This window comes from Chrysoperla carnea, chromosome 5 (genome assembly GCF_905475395.1).
Source record: "Chrysoperla carnea chromosome 5, inChrCarn1.1, whole genome shotgun sequence".
Classification (NCBI taxonomy): Eukaryota; Metazoa; Arthropoda; class Insecta; order Neuroptera; family Chrysopidae; genus Chrysoperla; species Chrysoperla carnea.
In genome coordinates, this window is record NC_058341.1 from 5,877,606 (window position 1) to 5,904,033 (window position 26,428).

The 26,428-nt window shown below is 30.7% G+C and overlaps 2 protein-coding genes across 2 annotated transcripts; both read right to left on the reverse strand.

The window, feature by feature from the left end:
• Window positions 1-1,541: 1,541 nt before the first annotated feature.
• On the reverse strand, window positions 1,542-7,051 carry LOC123301710 (myelin expression factor 2). The gene is made up of 5 exons (XM_044884581.1): window positions 6,995-7,051; window positions 5,016-5,651; window positions 3,233-4,324; window positions 2,723-2,858; window positions 1,542-1,773 (listed from the first exon to the last, which is right to left on the reverse strand). The coding sequence occupies exons 2-5, from the start codon at window positions 5,640-5,642 to the stop codon at window positions 1,718-1,720; spliced, it is 1,911 nt and encodes a 636-aa protein (XP_044740516.1). The 5' UTR covers window positions 5,643-5,651; window positions 6,995-7,051; the 3' UTR covers window positions 1,542-1,717.
• Window positions 7,052-16,050: 8,999 nt separating this feature from the next.
• LOC123301714 (transcriptional repressor protein YY1-like) lies at window positions 16,051-22,327 on the reverse strand. Its single transcript, XM_044884586.1, has 5 exons — window positions 21,663-22,327; window positions 21,006-21,197; window positions 19,286-19,508; window positions 18,442-18,561; window positions 16,051-16,197 (listed from the first exon to the last, which is right to left on the reverse strand). The coding sequence occupies exons 1-5, from the start codon at window positions 22,153-22,155 to the stop codon at window positions 16,086-16,088; spliced, it is 1,140 nt and encodes a 379-aa protein (XP_044740521.1). The 5' UTR covers window positions 22,156-22,327; the 3' UTR covers window positions 16,051-16,085.
• Window positions 22,328-26,428: the final 4,101 nt, after the last annotated feature.

Genomic DNA, 26,428 nt, shown 5'->3' on the forward strand with positions numbered 1-26,428 from the left:
CAACATTTTATGACGAATTTAATGGATCATTGCATACCTACTTAAAAAAAAAAATTTTTAGACATCCTTGATTTGATAACGTTTAATTCTTAGTAATCATTCGATTCAAAATTTTCGACGCATGTCAGAAAAACATCAAGTCGAATTTTCCATATGTTTCTTTCTAGACTTTGTTTTTCTATAGTTTTCTATGGATATATTGATAAAATAGTTTTTAGCAAATATTTTTGATAAGAAATTTTTTCTTATTTTAAAAAAGAATTTTGAAGAAAATTTTAGAATAAATTTTTTAAATTATTTATTCATTTTTATTTTCAAATTTGTCTAACGAACTTTATAGAAATTATGGTTTGAAATACTCACACGACTTCTGTAAAAAACATCCAAAAATTTGACAAAAATTTTCTTAAGAAGTTATTTTAGCAAATCATGTTCCACCCTCTTCCTAAGATCAACATCTCTTCTGGGCGTATTTCATTTTAATCTAGACCAACGATTATACCTTCTAGCCTATATTCTGAGTCGATGTAATGTGTATCACGTCCCCAAGGGGGGTGGGAGTCAAACTTCTGTTCATCATGTTATAAAGTCAATAAAGACAAGAAACTGTTTTCGAGTAAGAGAACATTTAGTGATGTTGAGTCACTATTTTTCAATAAGTTAATTCTTCGAGGTACAGTAACGTTAGCCTCCAACTCTTCCCCTCGTGTTCAAGGACCTGCTGTGTATAGTTTTTGAAGCTTGATATTGTAAAAAAATTCGTGTTCCAGGTTTTTCATCTTACATTCGCAAACTTCATGCCGATACTTATTGTGGACGTGTTACGGTATCCATATTTTGGTTCTACTGACAGAATACTTCGAAAACGTAGAAAATTTTTATGTTTGGAAAATCATTTGCGCAGTCTTACCACTTTTGCCTCTTGCAATTCTCATGCCTATCGCTTCCGAATTCATTCTGAAACATTAGACTAATTCTAGTGATAGTAGATTATTATAACCGATATTTCGTTTTCCTGACCGATATTCAGTGAGAGCCTTGTATTTGAATAACAACCGTTTAGACTTAAGGTTGTACGAGCGCCAAGGCAAGTTTAGATTTAGACGGAATTGATTTAGACTTAGTCCAATCAAGCCTTTTACCCAAAATTGTCCAGACGCTTGTACATCTTTAAGTTACATGATTTATAAAATATTAAAATAATTAAAACAGATAATTTTTTTGAATAATTTTTTATTTATTTCTTATAATACATTTAATTAAGTGAAAAAAAAAAAACAAAAACCGTTAGTTTCGAACTAATTATACTGCTGTGTAATTTTTTTTTTTTTAAATTGTCATCTTTTATGGAATTATACAAAATCTTATTTGACCTTTCAATTCAATCAATAACTGGATTGAACGAGTTCTCTTATATTAATTAATGTTCGATACAGAAATACATTAATATTTTTAGTTGCTAAGTCTTAAATCTTAATTACTTAAAATCCCAAAAAAAAAAAAGAAACAAAAATGAAATTAAATTCAAATAAAATAACAACCGAATATCGGTTAAAAAAAGAGGAGATCGAATCATTTACAACACAAAAATAAACAAAGGAATGGAACAGTTTTTTTTTACAAATAAACAAAAGAAAAACAATACATCAGAGAAATAATACGTCATATTGAATAAAAAAAAAAAACAAACGAAAGAATTATAAACAAATGAACGAATTTAAAAGAAACGAACATCGATTGTACGTCCTTCAACTCGTGCACGATCCATCATTTCTGAAAGAAATACTGTTAAGAAAAAAATATTCTGTTTTTATCGATATATAAAAATAATCTTTGGTAAATATATTATTATGATTGGATATGGGTGGGGTCCTCACCTTTGATTTTGGAAATTTTATTATCATTTATAGTTTATTGTTCCTGTTTATCAATAATAGGCCAATAATCGGGTACTTGTTTTCTGTACTTTATTACTGAACAGATTTTCTTGGAATATGTTCAGGGGTGATCATGTGTTATCAAAATAAGTTCAACACCCGACACAAAAAGAGGGGTTTTATAAGTGTGACGTGTTTATCTGTGTATCTCTTCTGTAACAAAGTTTTAAGAAAATCGTTTTAGTTTAGAGATAGTTACAAGGAAAAAACTACCTTTGTCGAGGGTTTTTTAAATTATTTATTTACAAATTCTGCGAGAGTTCAAATTTTGTAAAAAAAAAAAAGGGGCAATTACGCTTCGTGAAACTTATTTATTAAAGCTTCAGAATTTATATATCTATTCTCTTTCTTGTTTATAAAACGACAGCAGGGGGTCTTGGAGTCTTGGAAGCAAAGCAAGTCGTAGTAATTAAAATAAGATTATTTTAATTTACTGATAACCTTTTAACAAAGGATCAGACTAATAATAATAATTTTTTTTTTAATTGATCAGGCGCTCTGAATCTATTACAACATAATTTAAAATTGGGGAAAAACGTGAATTTAAACGTCATTCTTATTTAATGAATAAGAATAAATAAATGCTCAACAGGGAATTTTAAAAATATTTCTAAAAAAATTCCCTAAACGACACTCCCACTATTCCAGAATTTAATAAGTTAAAGAATGCCAAAGAAAATACTTACACCTAAAAAACCTTAACCTCCTTCTGGAGTAATTAGATGAAAAAATAACGACTCTTTAATAATATATTAGTAACGAAATTTTTTTTAAAAAAAGGATACCAACTGCTTCTTTAGCGTGTCGAACATCTGAAAATTGTATAACACCCACATCATTCCCTTTCATTTCACAATATGTAATTTCACCAAACTGTCTAAATTTCTCTCTTAACATAGACCATGATGCCGATGGCGGTAACTGAAATGAATCATTAAAAATACAATTCATTTTTCACATCTTAACAAAGAATCTTAACTTCTAACTTCAATCACAAACTTCGTTTCACTGTAAATTTAAATTTGATTCTGTTTTATCAATTCAACAAACATAAAAACCCTTAATTCAATTCGTGGCGCTATTAAATTCTCGAATTTCTAGTACGGATAAAACGGATTGAATTAAAGGTTAATATTTATCGATTATTTTTCCTGTTTATACGAAGGCGAGTCGGAATCCCATAACGGTTAAAAAAATGACCAAAATACATATCAACACGGATAATACCAATTTTAAAATTCGCATAAACAGAAAATTTTTGTGTGAAATAAAAAAAATATGAACAAAATACTTACATTACTAATAATAATTCCTCTTGAGAATTGACCCCCAGATTGTGGTTGAACATTACCACCAACTCCTCCACCACTCATTGACCGACTTTGTGAACCATTATTCACGGTACTATAAATAGATGCCGATCGAAAATCTTTATAATCATCTGCTTTCATATCTTGACTGTAACTTCGGCGACTACCTAGCACACCATTTGGTAAGGAATCATAATCACGACTTTCCATGTAATCTCGACTGGCCATTCGATCTTGTACACTGGGTGACGAGGCATAACGGCTAGCTCCACCTTGGCTACCACTATTGCCTGAATTGTAATTCCCTGAATCGTGTCGGGAATAACTATTTCCACTCATACCCCCACCACCTGAACTCATACCGCCAGAACCTAATCCACTAGCATTACCCCCCAATGAACCTAAACCACTTTGATTGCCTAAATTATGTGCCAATGATGCTAAAGATGTATTTTGTGCCACTGAATTGGAAAGAAGGGACGCATTCAATCCTGAATTGCTGAGATTTGCTAATGCTAATTCATTAGCAACACTACCTAAATTGACTGTTAGATTTGGATTTGTTAATCCTCCAACACTGGCTAAACTCGCCTGTAATGCAGCGGCTTGTGAACTAGCAAGATTTGCAAGACTCGAACCACCACCAACAACGTTACTCAAAGCAGAAGAACCGATTCCACTGCTCAACGAATGTAAGGCTGGCACTGAGCCTAAGATACTTGAGCTGGCATTTAAACTATCTGAGCCACCGCTTGTGTTTGAAGGTAGATTACGACTGACATCACGTAATGGATCTCCATTAGGACCAAGACCCAAACCAATACTTTTTAAACCATCTGGTAATTTAGGAGGTCCTTCGTTCCTGTCACGATCCATACGAACAATAAGTTTACGATCATACAACTGTTGTCCATTTAACATGGAAATTGCTTGGACTGATTCAACAGGATGATCGTACTCGATAACAGCAAAACCTCGACTATTCCCATCCTTATCTCGTGATAATTCAACACTCAAAACTTTACCCGCTAACTTAAATACTTCTGTAAGTTTCTTTTCATCAACTTTGTAATCCAACTGCAAGAGAGATCTCAACGAAATTAGTATGCACAATACCATGATTGACGTGTAAACAAAAATTGTGGAAATATTATCATTTTTTTGGACTTCAAGCTTTAATGATGGATTTTGTTGATTAAAGCTCGTTAGATTTTCTACTTTTTCCATTCTTCCAAACCTGGATTCTACAATATAGTCATTTTACAAATGACTATCGTTAAAATTTATTAACAGATGTGTCTTTATGTACTCCAGAGATCAACATTTCAGTCAAATCGAAAGATTAGAGCTGTCCCAAAAAAAACGTTGATTACTTGATTAGCTTGTTTGGAAGGTGCTTATATTTTCGAATAGTTTGACCGTAAACCCATCTTTCTTAAGAATTTGATAAAATTAAAATATAGAATTTGTTCCTCACCGCTTATGCTCTACTATTTTTATAACAGATGTCATCATTGAAGGACCTTGAATAATTTACGACGCAGACACGAGATTGTACCCTGGCGCTCACCTCTGTCAAAAACCAGGTAAATTGGCGAGCCTCATCGAAATTAATTTCTTGTCTCATCCAAGAAAATTTTTTTAAAGACTTAAGAATATCAATGTGGCGAATTTTTTTGTGTAAGTTGTCTTAAGATTTTTAAAATCCATCATAAATACTTCTAGTCCAAGAAAGGATAATATTTTCAAAAATGTTAAGGTTACTCACATTAGCAACAAAGATACGATGTAAAAGGGGGCCCCTAATATCCAATTCTTCTAAAAATTGAGGACTAAGACCATATGTGTTACCCCATTTATCACCCAAATTTGTGTTAGCACTCATCAGCGATGGAAGATTGCTACCACGATCAAGACGTATTTCATCACGTAAATCTGGGAGATTCTCATGATCTCGAGCTCGATCCGATCGACGATTATTACTGATAATATTACCATACTTATCCCGTTCATTTCCACTATCTTCACGCACAACAAGTTTACGACCTTTTAAGTCGAATCTATGCATAACTGATAAACATTTCTTGACAGCTTTCTCGTCCGTAAATTCTACAATACCACAACCACGTGGTTTCTCATTTTCATCAACAAATAATTCGACATGAGCAACATCACCGACATGAGTTCGGAAAAGATCTTTTAAATCTTGCCAACGGTATTCGTAACAAATGTTTGAGACGTATACACGACGATTTGAATTTCTTTTTTCAAATTTTCGATCTCCACGATCGCGACTACGATCACGACCACCATCAGAGAATCGTGATGGCTTCTCACCTCTACGTGATCGATCACGTTCTCTGGATCGATCTCTAACATCAGCTGAATCACTCATTTGAAATACCTATGAAGACACATATCGAATACAATTTTAAAGGTTGCTAAAACGAGCCACATACAATAAAACCATACTAAAAGACCCTCGGACCGTCTTCGAAATACTCTTTGTAAACAACAAATTCAAACAGCTAGCGATTTTCAAATTATTAAATCAAATAGCATGCATAATTTAGATTTTGAAAGACCTAGAGGTCTTCTCCCCCTTAACTTATTTTTGGACATCAAAGAAGATACAAAAAAAAAATAAACCATTGATTGTATGCGTTTGGAAATCGCTTCAAAGTAATAAGTAGAAAAAAGTAAGAAAATTTTAAAAATCAAATTATTTTCTCTACAATAAAACAAAAAAAAAAGAATTAATCGAGGTATTAAAACCGAAAAATGACCAAAAGCTTGGAATTTAAGAATACATATCCGATTTCTATGGGATAAACTGTTTGGATAAGGTTGTAGAAAAGTCTGGTTGGTCAGAAAGTGTTGTCTTTAAATTTACCCGTGGCTTACAAGTTTGTAATAAACAATTTTGCTGAAAAATTATGCAAAAAAACTATTGGATCTAATATTTTGAACGATTTTAAGCATTTATTAATCGGGGGAAATGCCTCCATCCAGAATGGGAAAATAGTAACAAGTAAACATAAGGTCTATGATCAGTAGACAACGATACGAACTAAAAAACATAACCCTTTCTTTGCAGCCGGGTTAAAATTAAAAACATGAAGTGTATAAAATATTTTTAGTTAGGTACTCAAAAGCCGCTCGTAATAAGTTCTTGCTGCCGCTTCTAGAATCTTTTCTAAATCCGCGCTTGATAAATTCACAGAAAATTGTTGAAATTTTGACGAAAAATTTATTTTTTTCGCATGAAACCTGAAACCTCGCTTAACTTAAAGCAATAACTCGAGAAAAAAAAAACAAAAATTGAAATACGAAATGGAATCAAATTTAAAATACATCATACGGCTAAGTTAATTTAAAAAAAAAATTAAGGACCTAATAACGGAAAAACTATTTTTTAAGTTCCAAAGGTTGAGATGAAAATGGAAAACTTAAAAATATCAGGAAAATCGATATTTTAAAGATCCTAGATGTCAACAATAAAAAAATTTCTTGTGATTCAAAATTAAATTTGAATTACAAACTGATGGACGTAAAATTTATCCAAAATATTCAAGAATTAGTTCGGAGACGGTTTTTCAACATGAAAAACAACTTACATATATTTTATGACTAATATATTATAATACGTATACCTAATCTAAAAATACGCCTCATGAACCAAATCAAAAATAAAATCTGTTTTCTAAATTTTATTAAAAAAAAAAAAGAGGATAAATTTGAACTTACGTTTTAATATCTGATTTTTCTTTCAAAGTATTTTAAATAATTATTTTTACACCATTTATTTTAAAACAAATTTTAACAAATTCTGCACTCAACGCAAACAATTTTTAGTTACAAAACTTGTCGTTGTCGGCGTCATTGGCGCCACTTAATTTTGTAATAGTAATTTGGCTATTTCCAATAACACACAGCAGAGTACACAGGCTAACACTATGTAACAAAAAAGATTTTTCTTTTTCCTTTCAAAAGACCTTTCCATTTCAATTACGATTCATTATTGTTTCGAATGAAAAGGTCTATGAATTCATGGAGTGCATGAAAATTAATAGAATTGCTTATTTAGGAAAAAAGTCATTAGCACCACTTAATTTTGTAATAATAATTTGGCTATTTCCAATAACACACAGCAGAGTACACAGACTAACACTGTGTAACAAAAAAGATTTTCCTTTTTCTTTCAAAATTGCTTATTTAGGAAAAAAAGTTATGAACAAAAAAAAAAAAAAGCGATAAGCGGCGAGCACACACAATGTCTGTAGCTGTCCTTTCGAACAGAGAGTTCCAACTCACATGGAAGATGTTGCCTTCGATCGACTGTTTACACAAGCAATGAAATGCCAGTTACTTTTGTGATACCGTGTGAAAAGAATGAGAGCTTCTTTTGTTTGATGTGGTGAAAGATCCATAGAGCTGTATGGACAATGGAAACGCAATAAGTGAATTCTTGGCCGCAATGAGAGAGGTAGAAATAGGCAGAAATTGTAGGCGTATAAGAGAGACGAAAACAGCTCCACGCACCTACTTTATCTGTTCTCTTTTGGGCGGCTTTTCAGTTTTCGTTGGGATTAGAGACAGATTTACGGGAGTTAAATACCAAGTACTTGAGGGTGATATGGGATATTGTTGGTTTTCCATAAAATTTCGGGCGATATCATAGGAAATATTCAACTAATAACTAAATGATTTCGTTTTTGTGTAACTTTTTATACCCTGTATATATCAAGTTTACTAAGTTTAGTCCCAAGTTTGTGTCTAATAGGTCTTCATAAAATCATCTAGAGTCCATTTCTGGTTGTCTGTCTGCCTGTCCGTCTGTGAACACGATAACTCAAAAACGAAAAGAGATATCAAACTGAAATTTTTACAGAATGCTTAGGACGTAAAAAGTGAGGCTAAGTTCGTAAATGAGATCAATTGGGTCTTGGGTCCATAGGATCCATCCAACAACTTTTGTTCGAAATTTTTTTTATTTTTTTGTAAGCGTCACTGTTTACCCGTGTTCTTAATTGTGTTGGTTTTTTAAACTCTTCTAATTTATATTTAAAAAAATAAATAAAAATACAAGCTATATTCAACATATTCTAAACAAGGTATTTCAACAATTAACTCAGTCAATTGTTTAAAATTGATTTTATACAAAAGTGTAAAATTATAAAGTGAGAAGATTGATTTAGAAATTCAAAAATAAGGAAATTTTGTTTATTTAATTTATTTATATTATCTCCAATATTTATTATTAACATTTTTTTAAATTATAAACTAGCCATCGTACACAATATAAGCGGGTTTTTATTTATTTATTTCTAACATTAAATAACGATGATATTATTTTGTTACAAATTTGTTTCTGCGTTTAATGGATTGTGAATACGTTTATGTTTAATTAAATTACTTTTGTCAGTAAATGTTTTATTACAAATTTCACATGAAAATGGTTTCTCTCCGGTGTGAATACGTTTATGTGCAACTAAATTCGATGATGTAGTACATCTTTTATTACAAACATCACATGAAAATGGTTTTTCTCCGCTATGAATTAGTTTATGTCTAACTAAAGTATGTCGATAAGTAAATCTTTTATTACAAACATTACATGAAAATGGTTTTTCTCCGGTGTGAATACGTTTATGTCTAACTAAATGATGTTGGTGAGTAAATGTTTTATTACAAACATCACATGAAAATGGTTTTTCTCCGGTGTGAATACGTTTATGTGAAACTAAATCACATTTATAAGTAAATGTTTTATTACAAACATCACATGAAAATGGTTTTTCTCCAGTATGAATTAGTTTATGTGAAATTAAATTACTTTTCTCATTAAATCTTTTATTACAAACATCACATGAAAATGGTTTCTCTCCGGTGTGAATTCGTTTATGTTTAACTAAATTCGATGATGAAGTACATCTTTTATTACAAACATCGCATGAAAATGGTTTCTCTCCGGTGTGAATACGTTTATGTTTAACTAAATTATATTGATAAGTAAATGTTTTATTACAAACATCACATGAAAATGGTTTTTCTCCATTATGAATTAGTTTATGTTTAACTAAATAATGTTGATAAGTAAATGTTTTATTACAAACATCGCATGAAAATGGTTTCTCTCCGGTGTGAATACGTTTATGTTGAACTAAATTACTTTGTTGAGTAAATCTTTTATTACAAACATCACATGAAAATGGTTTTTCTCCACTATGAATTAGTTTATGTGAAACTAAATGATGTTGTTGAATAAATGTTTTATTACAAACATCACATGAAAATGGTTTTTCTCCACTATGAATGCGTTCATGTGTAATTAAAGAACTTTTATGAGTAAATGCTTTCTTACAAATAGTACATGAAAATGGCTTTTCTCCACCATGAATGCGTTTATGTTTAACTAAATTACTTTTCTTATTAAATGTTTTATTACAAATATCACATACAAATGGTTTTTCTTCTAAATCAGTTTCATCTAATATTTCATCTTTAATAATTAGTTCTGTATGTAATTCTTGTTCAAGTTTAATATTTTCATAATTAATTGTGTACAATTGTTTATCATTTTCATCACTCACAGGTTCATGTTTTACACTCACAACACTATAACTATCATTGCTGCCTGCCTCTTCATTTGTAATGTGTCCTCCACCTTCCATTAAAATAGTTTCATTTAATATTTCACTTTTAATAATTAGTTCTGTATGTAATTCCTTTTCAAGTTTAATATTTTCTTTATTGATAAACAAATGATTATTTTTATTAACAAAAGAATTATTTGCCATTTTGTTTTAATCTTTGATATTATGTATCTCTATTAAAACTTGTTTATCCAAGGTTCAAACATCAATTCTACTATTAATTTAAGATTAATATGAAAGTTGAAGGGAAATATTTGCCTTATCCGCTTTGTCCCATCTATGGAGTGTAGAGTAAAAGGAGAATCATCTCTTATGACTGTTTGACTAAAAAAAGTGTCCACAAAATAGCATTAAATAAAGTGGCTATAATGGCGCTGATGACCACTGATGATTCGATGTGTATATACTTTCTTTCAAATGCCGTCATCAGCTTACGGCAGCGCCACCACAATTTCACATGACTTTATGGACACTTTTTATATACAGAGATGATTCTCCTTTTACTCTACACTCCATAGTCCCATCATTGCCCTTTGCAAAATACAGAAAAAAATCCACTGCCAACTCAAAATAAATGTGTCTCGTGATAGTATGAACTTGGCTGCCGAAAGCACATCTTGTTCATTCATAGATGAAATATAGTAGTGGGAAGATTTATTATAGGCATTCTGTATACTGGCCATTGGCGTAATGTCTGGCCTCAACAGAATCCTATAACATCATCTGATTTTAATAGCGACTCTTACCCGAAGACGTTTCGTATTCGAATGACAGGCGACAGGTCATTCTCAAGGAGTGCATAGAGGACTCTTGGTCTACGTGCTGGGGAACCCACTTGCGGTACCCTTCTTATGTTTTATTATTATTATTATTATTATACCATTGGTAATGATGATTCGTTCTGGAATAAACTGTCCGTCGTCAAATTTTAACTGCAGTATTTCAAAAGAATGGAAGTTTTAGCTATTACGGAAATGTGTCTTGTAGTTATTGAAACATAATTCAATAAAATTGTTATTTTATAATTATTCCACAAATACACGCCCGACCTAACCGTTATCTGTTATACTGTTCTCACCAGCATCAGCACAATATGGCGTCAGATTTATGAAGTCATTACTACTGGCTAGTATACTGATGTATATTTCGAAAAATGCCCTATGTATGTTATATTATAGTCATTGGAATCGGTAGATGTGTGGGTATATAATTTATCACTTAGTTTGAATCCAAAGAGACATTGCAGGAAATTGTGAAGCCGACGAGCTTGCTAGAAATGGCACAATGCTATCCGACACAAGCATCACTACGAATCCGGAAGTTCCATTCGCGAACTGCAAGTTGCTCCTTAAAGAGGATATCTTAACAAGGTCCAATCTTAGATGGAGGAAGGAACGTTCTTGTGTACTTGCAAAATTGCCAGAAAAAGCGTGACGTCCTTTATGAACAACCCGTCTATACAAAGTTATTAACAACGCTTGCAATCCCAAAATAGTCGTGTGGTATTGTAACGCTAAAAAAATTCATTATTTTACGATAAAAATGATTCTTACCGTGCATATAAACCAAAATTTTTTTACAATAATGTAGGGAGACAACAGCTTTGAAATTAGGCTAGAATAACAAACTGGAAAAGAACAAGGGAAAATCATTGTTAAGAAAAAAAAATCGTATATTTTTTCTATTTTTAAATCACAAAAAAAGAAACGATACAAAATTTAAGAACTAATAATCGTATGATTTCATTTTGTTGAGCAGTGTCCACTTTATAAATAAATTAATAATTAATACAGAAAGAAAATCACAAATTTTTACATTCAAGAAAAACAAACGGAAAGTTACAAATGAAAATTTATATAAAAGAAAGGCACTCCTCCACTTACATAATATGAATTTTCTTCTTTTTTTTTTTAAACTAAAATGAAAATCATATTTGCCTTTCGTATACAATTATTTTTCTTTATAAAAATTACTAGAATTAAAAATATATAGTACAATTTTTATTTTATTCCAATTTGTTTTTCCATATAAGGCAGAGCACCAATCTGGTACTTCGTAACACATTCTTTTTTTTTAGGATTTTTTTTTTTTGGTCTAGGATCATACAAAGTATTCGACAATAATTCTAGAACGTATGGAAATTTAAGACACTGGTGTCTAGATTGTACCCAAAAAATTTTTCACTCATCTTTTTAATTAAGGTATTTCCAGCCTGGTAACTACAGGCAAACCTTATTTAGACAGAATATTACCATTTTTTTCACAGGCCAGTTTGTACTGATGTTCAACGAAAAAAAAAAAACGTCGAAAAGTGTCCCCGCAAATCACACTTTCAACAAAAAACGGTGTCTATTGTTCGACGTGTTGGACATCTTGCTTATTTCGGGTGTCGAACGACCTAATTTTTATTTATTCAATGAAAAACAATGAATATTCATCGTGAAAAATAAATATACGGCTATGAAAATTTTCAGAGAAAAAAAAACTTTTACATACAACTTTGAGAACATGTTTTCAAATTTCCAGCCGTTCTGAAATGATTTGAAAAAAAACCGGCTGATCCTAGACCGATTTGATTTAGAACTAAAGATCATACACAGATTAAAATATTCACACCACTGATATATTTTCTTTTGTTTACTGGTAATTCCTGATATAATTTCTTAATATCTAAATACTTCGAAGTAATTTTTGATTTTTTTTTTAAATACAAATTATTCGTTTCAATGTACACACTAACAATACTAAATATTTTTAATAGTCAGATATTACGGATAAATTGCTTAAATTCGGAAAATAATACTTTTAATTTCACGTACAACGTTTTCGTTTTGGTATTTGAATATAATTTCGACCCTAAAAATACAAATAATTGGGTTCATTTGAAGATTGGTCCAGTATTTTCTAGATCTTACTTTATATTTTCGAGGGATTTTTAACGATATTTCGAGAATTACTCATTTTGTGAGTCAAAGGAACCAGTCTTTTTTTTATCATCCTTACCCGGTATATTCTCAAAACAGAGACAATAAAAGTTTTGGATTTCTTGGTATGTTTTTAAGCATACTGATACAATTCCGAAAAGTAGACATAGCTTGAATTTTGGATTTTAATCATTATCTAAGGTAATTAAAATTCAAAAATGCATAAAAATATCAATAATTTTTAAAATTTTCTATAAAATTAGAACATGTATGATTAAAGTCTAACTTATTTTCCGTCAAATATCGCAAGACCAATGATTCAACAGTACTGAATTTGAGCTTTACGTAAAGTTCTTAAGCGGACCCTAGACAGTCAATCATTTTAATTAAAAGCTTAAATCAAGAATGATTGATCGTCTAAGAACCTGTTGGATGCCAAGTGTTAACGTTGATTGGTAGAAAGTTTGAATAATTCAAGTATTTGACCGCCTAGGAGGAAACTGATCAAGTATTACGTCCAGTACACACCGAACACCTCTCTACGAAAACAAATTCCATGATGAAGAGGAAATTGCAGAAAAGCCTCTTAATTGAGTTTTTCAAAGTGTAAAAATTATCTTCCTAGTCAAAACTCAACTGTGACTCAGATTGAAGCTCGTACCAATCGATTGACTGAACCGTTTGATCGTCTAGGGTCTGCTTTATATTGGGTCATTTATACAACATACTGACTATTAAAAATTTTACAAAATGTAGTATTGTAAATATTTAACAATTGTAGAATATTTCTTTTATTGCGTGTACACAATTTAAATTTCGATTTAATTTAAATTTGTTAAAATCTCTAGCTACTGTTAATCTCATCAAAAATATTTCGTATTCTTAAATGTCCCGTTAAAATAATGAATGTGATATTGAAATGACAACACACTTTCTTTATGGGAAATGACTTTTTATTAGTTCGGAAACAATCATGCGTTCTTCTCCTTCAAGTCCTGAAAATTCGGATTTTTGGTACATGGGAATTAAAAATTCAAACTTAAGAAATACGTCGTCTTCGGAACCATATATTTGGAATAACATTTGCTTGAAAAATCACTGGAAAAATGTTATTTTATTTTAAAATACCATCAAGTGTAGGAGCTATTATAGAAATTAATTCAAAACGATATTTAAAATTTAGCAGGATCGGTAAAAATATATATATATATATATATATAGCTGCCATTTTGTATAGCCTTTTTTATTTTTTTTTCTGGTTACGTATCGTAATATTTTGCGGGTTTCACAAAAAGAACATTATTTTAACGGATCATGTGAGAGAAAATTCTTTGTAATCGGGCAAATATTAGAAGAAATGAGACCATGGAAGCAAGAACGGTCCATCCACAAAAAGTATGTCCCATAAGTCCATAGTAAACCTTCTGTGAAAAATATCTCTGTTCAGTCGCAATGACTCGTCTAAGAGCAGTATACTGCGTCAGACGCTCAACGTCTACCGCAGCATAGGAATCATACCTTCAAACAAAGCTTTTGGTTTTGGCGTTTAGAGCAACTCAAAATTTTGAGGATTAATATGTATAAACCGGAAGAGTGGGTAACAGATTAGGATCCCTCATTTTTGAGAAAATCGTAGCTGTTTCGAAAAATGAAAACAATTCTCTCGTAAATATACAGTCAATACTGAAATAAGGAGTCGAAAAACTTTTCAACTTCTTCGATGAAGAAGCGAGAAAAAAGACATTCCAATCTACCTTCATCTTACGCTGTAACATAATTAAACTAAACCGTTCTTGATTTTATGGCCTCAAAATAAATTTATCGTTCTAAAACCAAAATTTATGTTTTAAATTAAATTTATTCGTGCTTAAAATAATTACAATATTATTATTAAATGTAAAATAAAAACCACTTATTACAAAATTAATTTAAAACAAAAATATTTATACACATTAGTTAATTACGAAATATAAATTGTTTACTCCGGACAAAAAAAAAATAATAATTATCAAAATATTTACAATTTTTAAATATTAATATCGTCAATATTTAAATTATATTTTAAAAATTAGAATTAATAACTATATATATACATATTATATGGATATTCCCCAAAATAATTTTTCTTGTCTGTAATAGAAAAAAAAAGAAAATGTTTTCATTAATATTTTTCGATTGCAACCATCATTTAATTTTACGATAAAAAAATATCGAATTCCTTTTTAAACAGACATTTATTTTTTCTATATTTTACTAATAATATAATAATCAGACCAAAATAATAACAAATAATTGACACACAAACCCGAGAAGGTAAAACTCCTATGCTGAGCTAAAAGCGCCCATGGCTGAATTTACAGCGTAGATAAGCGTGGGGTCTAGCCATCGGTCGTTGCGTACTTTGTACTGCGAATCAGGCTGTCTGTCTCTCGGACGAGAGAGAAAGTGATGTTTACACAATTGAAATTGTTTTCAATCGCTTTCAATTGATTAAAAACAAAAGACAGGAAATTGAAAACAAAATACAGCTTGATGCGCAAAAAAAAATACGCAACGACCGAGCACTACTTCTCGTCCAGATAGACGACTTTTTTCGTGCTACCCTCACCACTCGAATTTCATGTCCTTGTTATATAGGATCGTGAATTGACACTTGTTAAAATGGTGCAAGATTCCTAAACTAGTCCGCACTTCCTGTACTAGAATTCCGAAGACTTCTTAAGAAGATTGGTCGTTAATGGAACCGAACCACCTGACCTTGAATAAAATAACTAACATGCTAGCACGTGAGAAATTGATATGAATAAGTCGTATATTAGACGAGTCGAATAAAAATATTTGATATAAAAAAAATTCGCTGTATATGATGGCGACAAAAAAAGAATTTGTAAAACCACGACTTTATTGTTAAAAATTATGATTTTTAGTGGCAATTTTCATTGTTTTAATGTTTTTCGAATTGCTAAGGAAAACGGTGTGACGACATCATCTGCAGTGTTATTGTTTTTTTTTTTCTCCATCGGAGAATTATTTCTGAATAAAATATAGAAAAAAAATGAGCTTAAATAAGGGATACGAATTTTCTGAAGTTGCAAGCGATTAATAATTTGGTCAATACAACAATTTTTAGTAACTACTTTTGATATCGTAAAAATCACAGTAAGAGAATATTTACATTTAAAAAATAGAAAGAAAAAAAAAATGATTAGGGTCGATTATCTACCTGAGAATATAGGATTTCATCCCCTATATATTTTATTAATCAGCATATACAATAAATTGTGAATTGTCGACATCAGCTACTTCAACCTGTACGAATTGTGGCTGCATTGTTTGCATGACAGCGCCTCTATTTATAGCGTTTCTCGATCTACGTAGAAAATTAATTTTAAACAAATCACACATCATTTCTCATTTATTAGAAATGTTTTTTTTTTAATTTTTTTATCTAAAAACTAATCGTTTTTATAATATTCATTTTTGGTATAAAACTTTTGTAAATGGAGGATTTGTGCTAAAAATTTTTATTTTAAGTAGGAAGATTCTAGAAATTGCATTTCCTCCTTTTATTTCGTTATTACCTTTTTTTTTTTGAAAATATTTTCGCGAGTTTCTTCAAATTTTTCGAAACAAAAATGTTTATACAATTGGATAGCTTTGAACAAAAAGACCCAAATCGAGAAGTCAAATTCTTAAAATTTCCAAGTTATTTTCAAAGTGTAGAATCAGGCATTGTATTTGACAGTGATTTCAGAAACATCTGGAAATTTGGACGCTGTTTTCAGGCTCAGGTATGACAATTTTTAGAGAAGAAATTAGGAACTCCAAGCTTCCTTGAACCCCCGATGCAAAAAGAGGGTGTTATCTGTGCGTGCGTGTGTATCTGATTGTCTATGACATCGTAGCTTCTAATCGGATGAACCGATTTTAATTTTTCTTGTTTGAAAGTGTTCTTGGCTATGTTTCAAGAAAATGGATTCAATTTGGAGCGAGTTACAAGGAAAAAAATTATGTGTGTCAGTCCCGACGTACGACGAGTTTACTTCTTAAGTGTTGTATAGTGTGCTGTATCCGTCAGATTATTGCCAGTTTCAAACAATAGATGCTTCTCGGCAGCTCACAAGTATACACACGCATTACTAAAAAATGGAAGGTGCGCATTTGAAAATTGATTCTTAAGGAGTAAACTCCAAAAACAGTATTTGTCGGGAGTTTTCTAAATTAAAAATTTTTCAAGCTCTTTGAAAGAGAAGACCTCGACTATCTGCTATTAGACATGGTCTGGGCAATAGCGTCTTAAATTTTTAGCCGTTTTGAAATGACTGTCCAATATTACGCCGTCCCTAAATCTACTATTTGTTTTTGTAAAAACTTAACGGTGTTGGGTCTTTTATTTCGAAGTATGATATATAATTGTATACCCACCTAATGTGGATCCCAAACTATCTTCAATAATTCTGCAGTCTTATTCAGGATATTCCATTCTTAATATCAACTGCGAAATTTAATAAACACAGACGTTTCAAAGGTCCATATTTAAATATGGTGTTTTAAAGGGCAATAAACTATACCATTGAGAAGAATTTATTAAGGTCGCCACAAGAATTAACTTTTAAAATTCCCTGATGAATTCCCATTTTCCACTATAATTAATAACATTTCCCCTGAATTTTTAGAAATTCATGTACATTAAAACTAAATTGAAAAATAATTTCGTTAAAGGATAAAATTTTTGAACAAATAAACTTGATTTTTCTTCAAAAAAAATTATTGCATGTTGATATTTCGTAAACTGAAACGACGAATGAAACGTCAAAATGGTCGAATGATCGCGTTTTCCCCCCTTAAATTTAACATTTGAGATGTTGAAAAACCAAAAAGCCATATCATTTTAGAGATTTAATTCCATAAAATGTATCTGGCTCAGTTTTAAAACCGCAATGATCTGCCTTTTTGATTTTTCTATTTCTTTAATGTTAAATTTGAGGAAATGAAAATGAATTTCAAAATATCTTCTACATTTTTTTTTTTCTAAAAAAAAAAAGAAGTTATTTTAGAAATTTGTAGGTGTGACAATTTAGCCAGGAGTAGAAGTATTACACAAGTTTTCAAGGTGTCTCAAATACCTGCTCCAAAATGTCACTCAGCTATTACGAGTATAAATACAAATATTTAATTATTTTGTAAACTTAAAAACATGCAAGTAATCAAAATTCAAATTCGAAATCAAAAAATTAGCCAATATTCGTGAAGCGATAAAACCGTAAAAAGTATTGCTTTAATTATATGGCTTTTATTTCTTTTTAATTTAGCGTAGAGAGAAAATGCAACAGTAGACTCCCCCCACTTTTGATACAAATCAAGATGAAAAACACAAGAGTTGATTGAGTACAAATAATTGGAATAAAAGATTTTAATAACAAATTTATATTAATTATATTTATACAGATATTATTTGTTTGTAACCAGGTACATTAATAATTATTAATAATTATAAATAAATAAAAAAACTTAAAGAATTATCACTTTGAAAAATAATTAAACGAAATTATTACACACAAATCCTTCATTTGAATTGATTACTCTTTTTTTAATCCTAAAATTTATGACTTACTTTGCTTTGGCATGTGTTAAGATATGACTTTTCAAGTTTGTTGACTGAGCAAACTTTTTATTGCATCCATCAAACGGACATACGTACGGTCGATCACCGGTATGAATTCTGACATGTGTCCTATGAAATAAAAGAAAAATAAAAACTGTTAATAGATTCAATCGAGAATACTTCGAGCAACTGAATCCTCTGGCACTGAATAACACAGTCAGGCTGATCTGGGTACCAGGCCACTTTGGAGTTGAATGAAAGGAATGAAGCAACGGACTCGTTGGTACTAGAAGGATCGTCTCAAACGCCTCTTTCATCTGAGCCTATCATTCTCATAGCAAGATGTTCCGTAATTTACCGAATCAAGGAATGGCTACGACAAGTTCATCATGATTACTAGAACTTAGTGCCGGGCATTCAACTGGTCAAACTGAGAATAATCATAGCTAAGATTCGACTACGTTCCCCTGAAATTTACTAGGTTTAATCGAGGATATTCTATGAATGCTTCGAGCAACTGAATTGTCTGGCACTGAATAATAGTCAGGCTGATTTGAGTATCGGGTCACTCAGGCGTTAAAGAGAATGAAGCAGCAGCGGACTCATTGACAAGAGAGGGGTCACTTCAAACGCCTCTTTAATCTGAACCTGTTACTCCCATAGCAAAATGTTGAGTAATTTATCGAATCAAGGAATGGCTAAAAGCACATCTTGGTTACTGGGACTTTGCGCAGGGCGTATGATTCTAAATAAAACTTACTATTGGACCAACGAAACAAAAAAGTGAAAAATTACATTTTCTTTTTGCGGAGGATAATTTAAAAATATTTGTTAACAAAAAAATCAAACATACCTAAGATTAAAATCCAATGAAAATCGTTTCCCACATCCTTCGAACGTACATTGAAAAGGTTTTTCACCGGTATGTACAAGTTGATGTCGTTTTAATTTACTACTTTCTACAAACGCTTTACCACATTCAGCACACACATGCACTCGAGGCCCATGCGTGTGTAAATGTTTTCTCATGGCACTATTATCTCTAAACATTTTACAGCAGCCTTTATGTGGACATGCTACAACAGAAAAAAAAACAATAATCAGTTTTAAGCTACAGTAAAATTTTCCTGAAGAAAACGATTTTTCGGTAAAATTTATCGGAATTTTAGAAAATTATCGTAATATGTGCAAAGATTTAGGTCCATTTTTTCAAAAACTATTCGCCCAGTCGCCAATTGAACATGATATTTATGTCGGTATGTAATCATTGAATAACTTTGAAAAAAAAAAAAACCGATTTCTGTATATGAGATATTTTCATAAATATACAGTGTGTCCCCCCGGATAGAGGTAATTATACTTGTGAATTTTCTTATTTTGCATTTTAAGAAAAAAAGTTATTTTTTATAAGAAGTTTTGATTATTATGAAAAGTATGTAGGAATACTATTTATTATTATATTATTAATATTACTTTATATTATTATAATATTATTAATAATATTACTATTTTCATTTTTGGTAAACTACCCTTTTTTTTTATAAGTTGGCGAAATGTTACTAAGAAAAGTTACTCGCAATTAAAAATTATGACTTGATACAAAATATCAAGAAGTAAATATACCTTCATTCTTTTCAGAATAAGCAAAACTTCTTATAAAGAACGACTTTTTTTCTTAAAATGCAAAATAAGAAAATGCACAAGTATAGTTACCTCTATACGGGGACACACTGTATATAACATATAAATAGAGGATCCCATGCATTGAAATTGGTCTGAATTTAAAATTGATTTGTGATATATACTAACACCATCAAATAACTGACTAGAACCTATAACATATGTGTTGAATGGTTTTATTTGGGTCTTAGCCACTCACACTGAGACGCTGTTTTACGCCATAAATTCTATTTTACGCCATATAGATCCTCTATCTATATGTTATATATCTATGGATATTTTTATTCAATTTGGTTATTTGGACTAGTTTTTGAATACTATCAATCAAGTGGCCGCCTTTATTGGCCAAAACAAAATCTGCCCTTTTGGCTGCGTTTTGGGTCAAATTCATGGATCTCGTGTAGATTCTCTGTTCCCCATATGGGGAAATTTTCCTTATTGACGTCGCCAGAGAGTATGAAACAGTCCTCGTCGGTCATGAACAATTGGTCGAGTATTTTCGATTTTTCCATTTTTTTAGATAAATAAATAAGACAATTTTGACCCAAGAATTACAAAAATCAACTAATCAAGTGATTTTGATCCAAAAATTACAAAAAATCGGGGTCATATCACGATTGATCGAATATTTTCTATCTATGATACCGTCAGAAATCGTTGTCTTTAAATAAATTAAATTTCCTGAAATCCTTTAGCGAAACGAAAAATTTTTAAAAATCAAAAATAATTCAAATTGTAATCATAAAAAGTTTTTTTTGTGATTTGGTAAAAAATCATTGTCAAAGATAATTAAACCCCACAAAATACATAAAAATTTACTCCATGATTCGCGTTTATTCTCAGTTTCTCTTACAATTAAGTAAAAAAAAAAAAAAAAGACTTTAATTACTTACCAATAGTTCTATCCATGCTGTCGATTGATTGTTTTTTTACTTTGCTAACCATTGCTTTATGTCCCGGTCTCGCGAATTCAGCTAATTGTTTAGGATCACTTAAATCTAATCCAGGTATTCCTTCTGTCGGTATTTTCTTTCCTGTCATGTATTCGGTATAATCTGGATCAGGTTCTGGATTTGAACCTTCATCTATTATAAAATTATTTAAAAAATTACACACAATATTCTTCAACAACCACATTTAAAAATTATTTTTTACCATAATTTGAACTATTCAAAATAATAAATTCATCGTATTTTTAATTTATAAAATTCATAAATTAAATCAACATAACACAACAAGCACGCCATGTTAGTTTTTTTTTTTTTTTTATTTAATGGCTACCTTTCGCCATTACTTTTCGTCCATATTTTAATATGGCACCAGTAAATAAGACATGGCTGCTAAATGTCAAAAATGTAAACATTACTCAAATCAAAAAATCAAAAATTTTTATGCGAAAAATCATTTTAAATTGAAAATATTTTTCCAAAATCAATAATCAAACTTATTGCGCATTACTCGTTAATTGACCTTCAAGTAAGGTGTGTCTTAGTAGCTATGTAATAATATTTCGTAAGTTAAGTGATTCAAAAAAGAGAAAAATTACTTACCATCATCTGTACCAGAAGCCCACATAGTGACAGAAAATTCACCCTCCATCGTTTTAATTTGTACTTGTTTCTGTTCCCATTTTCTAGCTTTGGATTCAAGTGGAATGTCATGTAAACCCAATAACTCATTCGAACTATCACGAACACCTCGCATCACAGATCTATTTCTACCTGAATTCGTTTTTCTACGTTTTGATGGACCTGGTGATGATTCAACATATATTTCAGAGGCATCAGGCACTGGTATTTCATCGTACACTCCTAACGGATCCCCTGAATCGTCAATAATTTCCTCTTGTGTTTGTAAAACTAAATCGTCCCTACTATTCTCATTAATTGGCTGTAGTGCGATCATAGGCTCAACACCAACACACTCAACAATTGTTTCCACCGTTTCACAGGGCATATCTACCGGTATTGTTTCAATTTCCACGCATTCTTGTATGTCCGGTTGTATTTCAACTTCACACATAATATTATTGTGATCCGCCATTTATTACTTTAAAATCACTTACAAAACTCTATAGAAATTTTATACTTTTTTGGGGTTTTTGTACAATACTATTTTCAAATTGTTTATAAAATATGGTTGACCTAATATGGCGGAACAAACATGTCCGCTAACTAAACCAATATGGCTGAATTTCTATAATGGCAGACCAAAGAGCAGACAAGCAAGTGAACGTGAAGAGAAGATATTCCATGATCGGTTAAAACCGTCTCCATTCGATTGTATTCGCTTTGAAATTCAAACATCTTATTATCTCCATCTATCATTCGTTTTATATTGAAACGGTGGGAAATTTAAAAATAAAACAACACATTTTTTTTTTTTAAATAAAATCAAAATAAAAAAAAAAACTCAAAATATATTTTTATAAAAATCATATTTAAACTGATAACAATCACAAAATTAATAATACTTATATTCGAAAAAATGCAAGATCGATAATAAATTGGAATATTTATTTGTTTCCATTTTCATAAATAGTAAAAAACGGTTTTTTTTTTTTAAGTACATTAAAATAATTACAAAAAAAACTTTTTTATAAATAAATAATATCAATTTTTACATAAATTAAGATCTTAAGTAAGGTGGTTCAGTATACATACTTGATTTACATCACAAGAATAAAAGTTTTTTATTTACACTAACAAGAAAATTAGTTGCTTTTCTATTACGTACAAATTTTACGTATTTTGAATTACTGGAGTAAATCTAAGCAAAAAAAGGCTGTTATATGGATTAAAAGTTCGAGCAGTGAAACTTGGGGGTTTTTCTTTTCACATCAAAATAAGTATTTTTTGAAATTTTTTACTTTCCCGGAGTGGTGCAACATGTTTAAAAAACAAAATGGCGTCAAAAATGCAATTTTTTTCAGAAATTTGATCATTTTTATTTTATATTCGCAAAAGGAGACATCGGTGCATATCCAAATTTGGTAGGTTTGTAGTCCATGTTAAGAACTACTCCTCATAATTTTTTGGTGGGGTTTCGTCCCTTCCCCTCCCAGTTATATATATATGTATACATACATATAGTAAAACAGTTCATTTGACTATAACTTGAAAAATATTCGATTGATTTTAATGAAACTAATATCAATAGTAGGTTTTATTACTTACAACTTTCGGTTAAAATTTTAGCGAAATCCGTTAAATAGTTCGGCCAAAATTTCCAATTTAGGGAATTGTTTAAAATGGCTGCCATTTTATGCCATTTTGTCCTACGAGGTTAAATTTTTTTTTAAATTGTAACATTTTTAATTCACTTTCGATTTTATAATAAGTGGCTTACCTGTAAAATGACTCCTTGATCCATATTTTTGCGAAAAACGGAAAATTTAGCACTTTCTGGAAATAATTGTTTGGGGGTGTATGGACTGGCTTTGGGGGGTGTTTTTTGCTTTGGCATGAGAAAACTATTTTTAAAAGAGGTTTATATGGTTTAAAGCAAAATTTTTAAGTTTTAACCCCCGCGCTGTTAGGGGGAAGGGGTGTATGGAATAAATGTATCTTAAAAGATTTTAAAAAGAGGTCAAAATAGTTTAAAATGCTAAAGTAACCCAAAATTTTAGATGCTTTTATTAATATAGCACTTTTTACAACATCCACCCCTTCCCCTCCCGCTTTCATATTTTTTGCAAATTCAAAATTTTTTTGACGTACAAAGGGGTTTTTGGGGTCGCTGATCTCGAATTTTGCAATAGATTATCAAAAACAATTGTAATATTTTTAGGGGGTGTTTATTTGGGCCAAAAGTTCGAGATCAGCGACCCCAAAAACCTCTTTATACGTCATAAAAATTTTGAATTTGCAAAAAATATGAAAGCGGGTGGGGAAGGGGTGGATGTTGTAAAAAGTGCTATATTAATAAAAGCATCTAAAATTTTGGGTTACTTTAGCATTTTAAACTATTTTGACCTCTTTTTAAAATCTTTTAAGATACATTTATTCCATACACCCCTTCCCCCAAACAGCGCGGGGGTTAAAACTTAAAAATTTTGCTTTAAACCATATAAACCTCTTTTAAAAATAGTTTTCTCATGCCAATGCAAAAAACACCCCCCAAAGCCAGCCCATACACCCCCCAAACAATTATTTCCAGAAAGTGCTAAATTTTCCGTTTTTCGCAAAAATATGGATCAAGGAGTCATTTTACGGGTAAGCCACTTATTATAAAATCAAAAGAGAATTAAAAATGCTACAATTTAAAAAAAAATTTAACCTCGTAGGACAAAATGGCATAAAATGGCAGCCATTTTAAACAATTCCCTAAATTGGAAATTTTGGCCGAACTATTTAACGGATTTCGCTAAAATTTTAACCGAAAGTTGTAAGTAATAAAACCTACTATTGATATTAGTTTCATTAAAATCAATCGAATATTTTTCAAGTTATAGTCAAATGAACTGTTTTACTATATGTATGTATACATATATATATAACTGGGAGGGGAAGGGACGAAACCCCACCAAAAAATTATGAGGAGTAGTTTTTAACATGGACTACAAACCTACCAAATTTGGATATGCACCGATGTCTCCTTTTGCGAATATAAAATAAAAATGATCAAATTTCTGAAAAAAATTGCATTTTTGACGCCATTTTGTTTTTTAAACATGTTGCACCACTCCGGGAAAGTAAAAAATTTCAAAAAATACTTATTTTGATTTGAAAAGAAAAACCCCCAAGTTTCACTGCTCGAACTTTTAATCCATACACAAGGCGTAATTTCACTCTACTAAATGGCGATTGGAAAAAAAGCGTCATAATTATTTTGTTAGTTCAAATAATGAAACAATGGTCTCTTAAGAAAAAGTTAAGGTTGCCATCTCACTAATTCGATTAAGTCAGGAACGTTTTCTTCCGCTTTATTCGAGTTACTAAGATTGAGAACACTCATTATTCATACAATCCATTAAAAATTAAACATAAAGGATGTTTAATTTAAGGATTTTAAAAATGGGAGACGAAAAAAGAACGTGTCACATTTCCTCCAAAAGCTTATAATTTTCCAAATTAAAGTGTTACCCTTTCTCTTACCGTTTGGGATCTAAATTATTGAATCAACCCAAAGAACTAGGTCCAATCTAACGTCAGAATATGATGTCCCCCATCAATTTCTACAATTTTTATTGAGGTCAATTCCTGATAGGAAAGCGCCTCTGGCGAAATATTCAGATGTAAAGATTAAAATGAATTTTTCCTGCTTCATAAAGAACCAAATCAATAAAAACTAATACGTACAATGAATTATTTTAAGCACTTTTCCTCAATTTTCAGCACAGTTAAATGTATTTTTTCTTGGATTATTCCAAATTATGACGTTCATTATTTTTAAACTACGGAATGTCCTTTGGATTTGGAGAAAACTATACGATTACGAAAGATTCCCGTTCAATTCGAGATAAAGAGATGATAACCCTAGAAAGTCTTTAAAAATAAATTAAAAAAGTACATCCCAAATTTTCAAATATATACAATTACTCAAAATTTGTCAAACATTTCTTTCGCAGAGCACGGTTACTTCTTTTTTAAATAGTTATATAATATTTCTCTTAAATTCATTCAATCACAAGTGCAGAAAGAATTTATGAAACGTTTCAAAAAAAAATTTTAACGAACAAATTATTTGACTATTTTCATGGTAATTCTATGCTCAAATTTTTCCATAGTAACTTAAAATTTTCAAATTCTCAGAACAGAATCTAAATCCAGGCGTAGTTTTTGACAGTCATTTTAGAACGGCTAGAAATTTCAGAGGCTGTTAAGAACTTATTGGTAAATGTTTACTCAACTCACTTTTGGTAAAATTAGATATGTTACATGGGGTGTCGCCATCACAGGGTTTACGCAAGGGCCAAAAAACTCGCAGACCCGTGCTAATTCAACTCCATTTATGACCAACTCGTAGATGATTGGGTGGACACCATCATAAGGTGAACGAAAGGGCCAAGAAGCCATTTTTAGCAAAAATGATTTAAGTAAACATTTATCCAACTGTTTCCTTTACGAAAATTTTCATAGACGAGTTTAGTTTTAGAACCCCTGAAAGAGAAGTCGTAGAAAAACTCTCAAATTACCAATCTTTCTGAAATACGACCGACTTAAAAATTCCAATTTCATAAAACATAGCAAAAGGACCCTCGTTTATCCTTTAAAATGTATCTCGCAAACATGGATTTAAGTATCTTATATATTATTTCTCTAGCCTGTTTTTCTGTCACATCGCGAGATCTGCTTTATTCCTTTATCAATTTCCA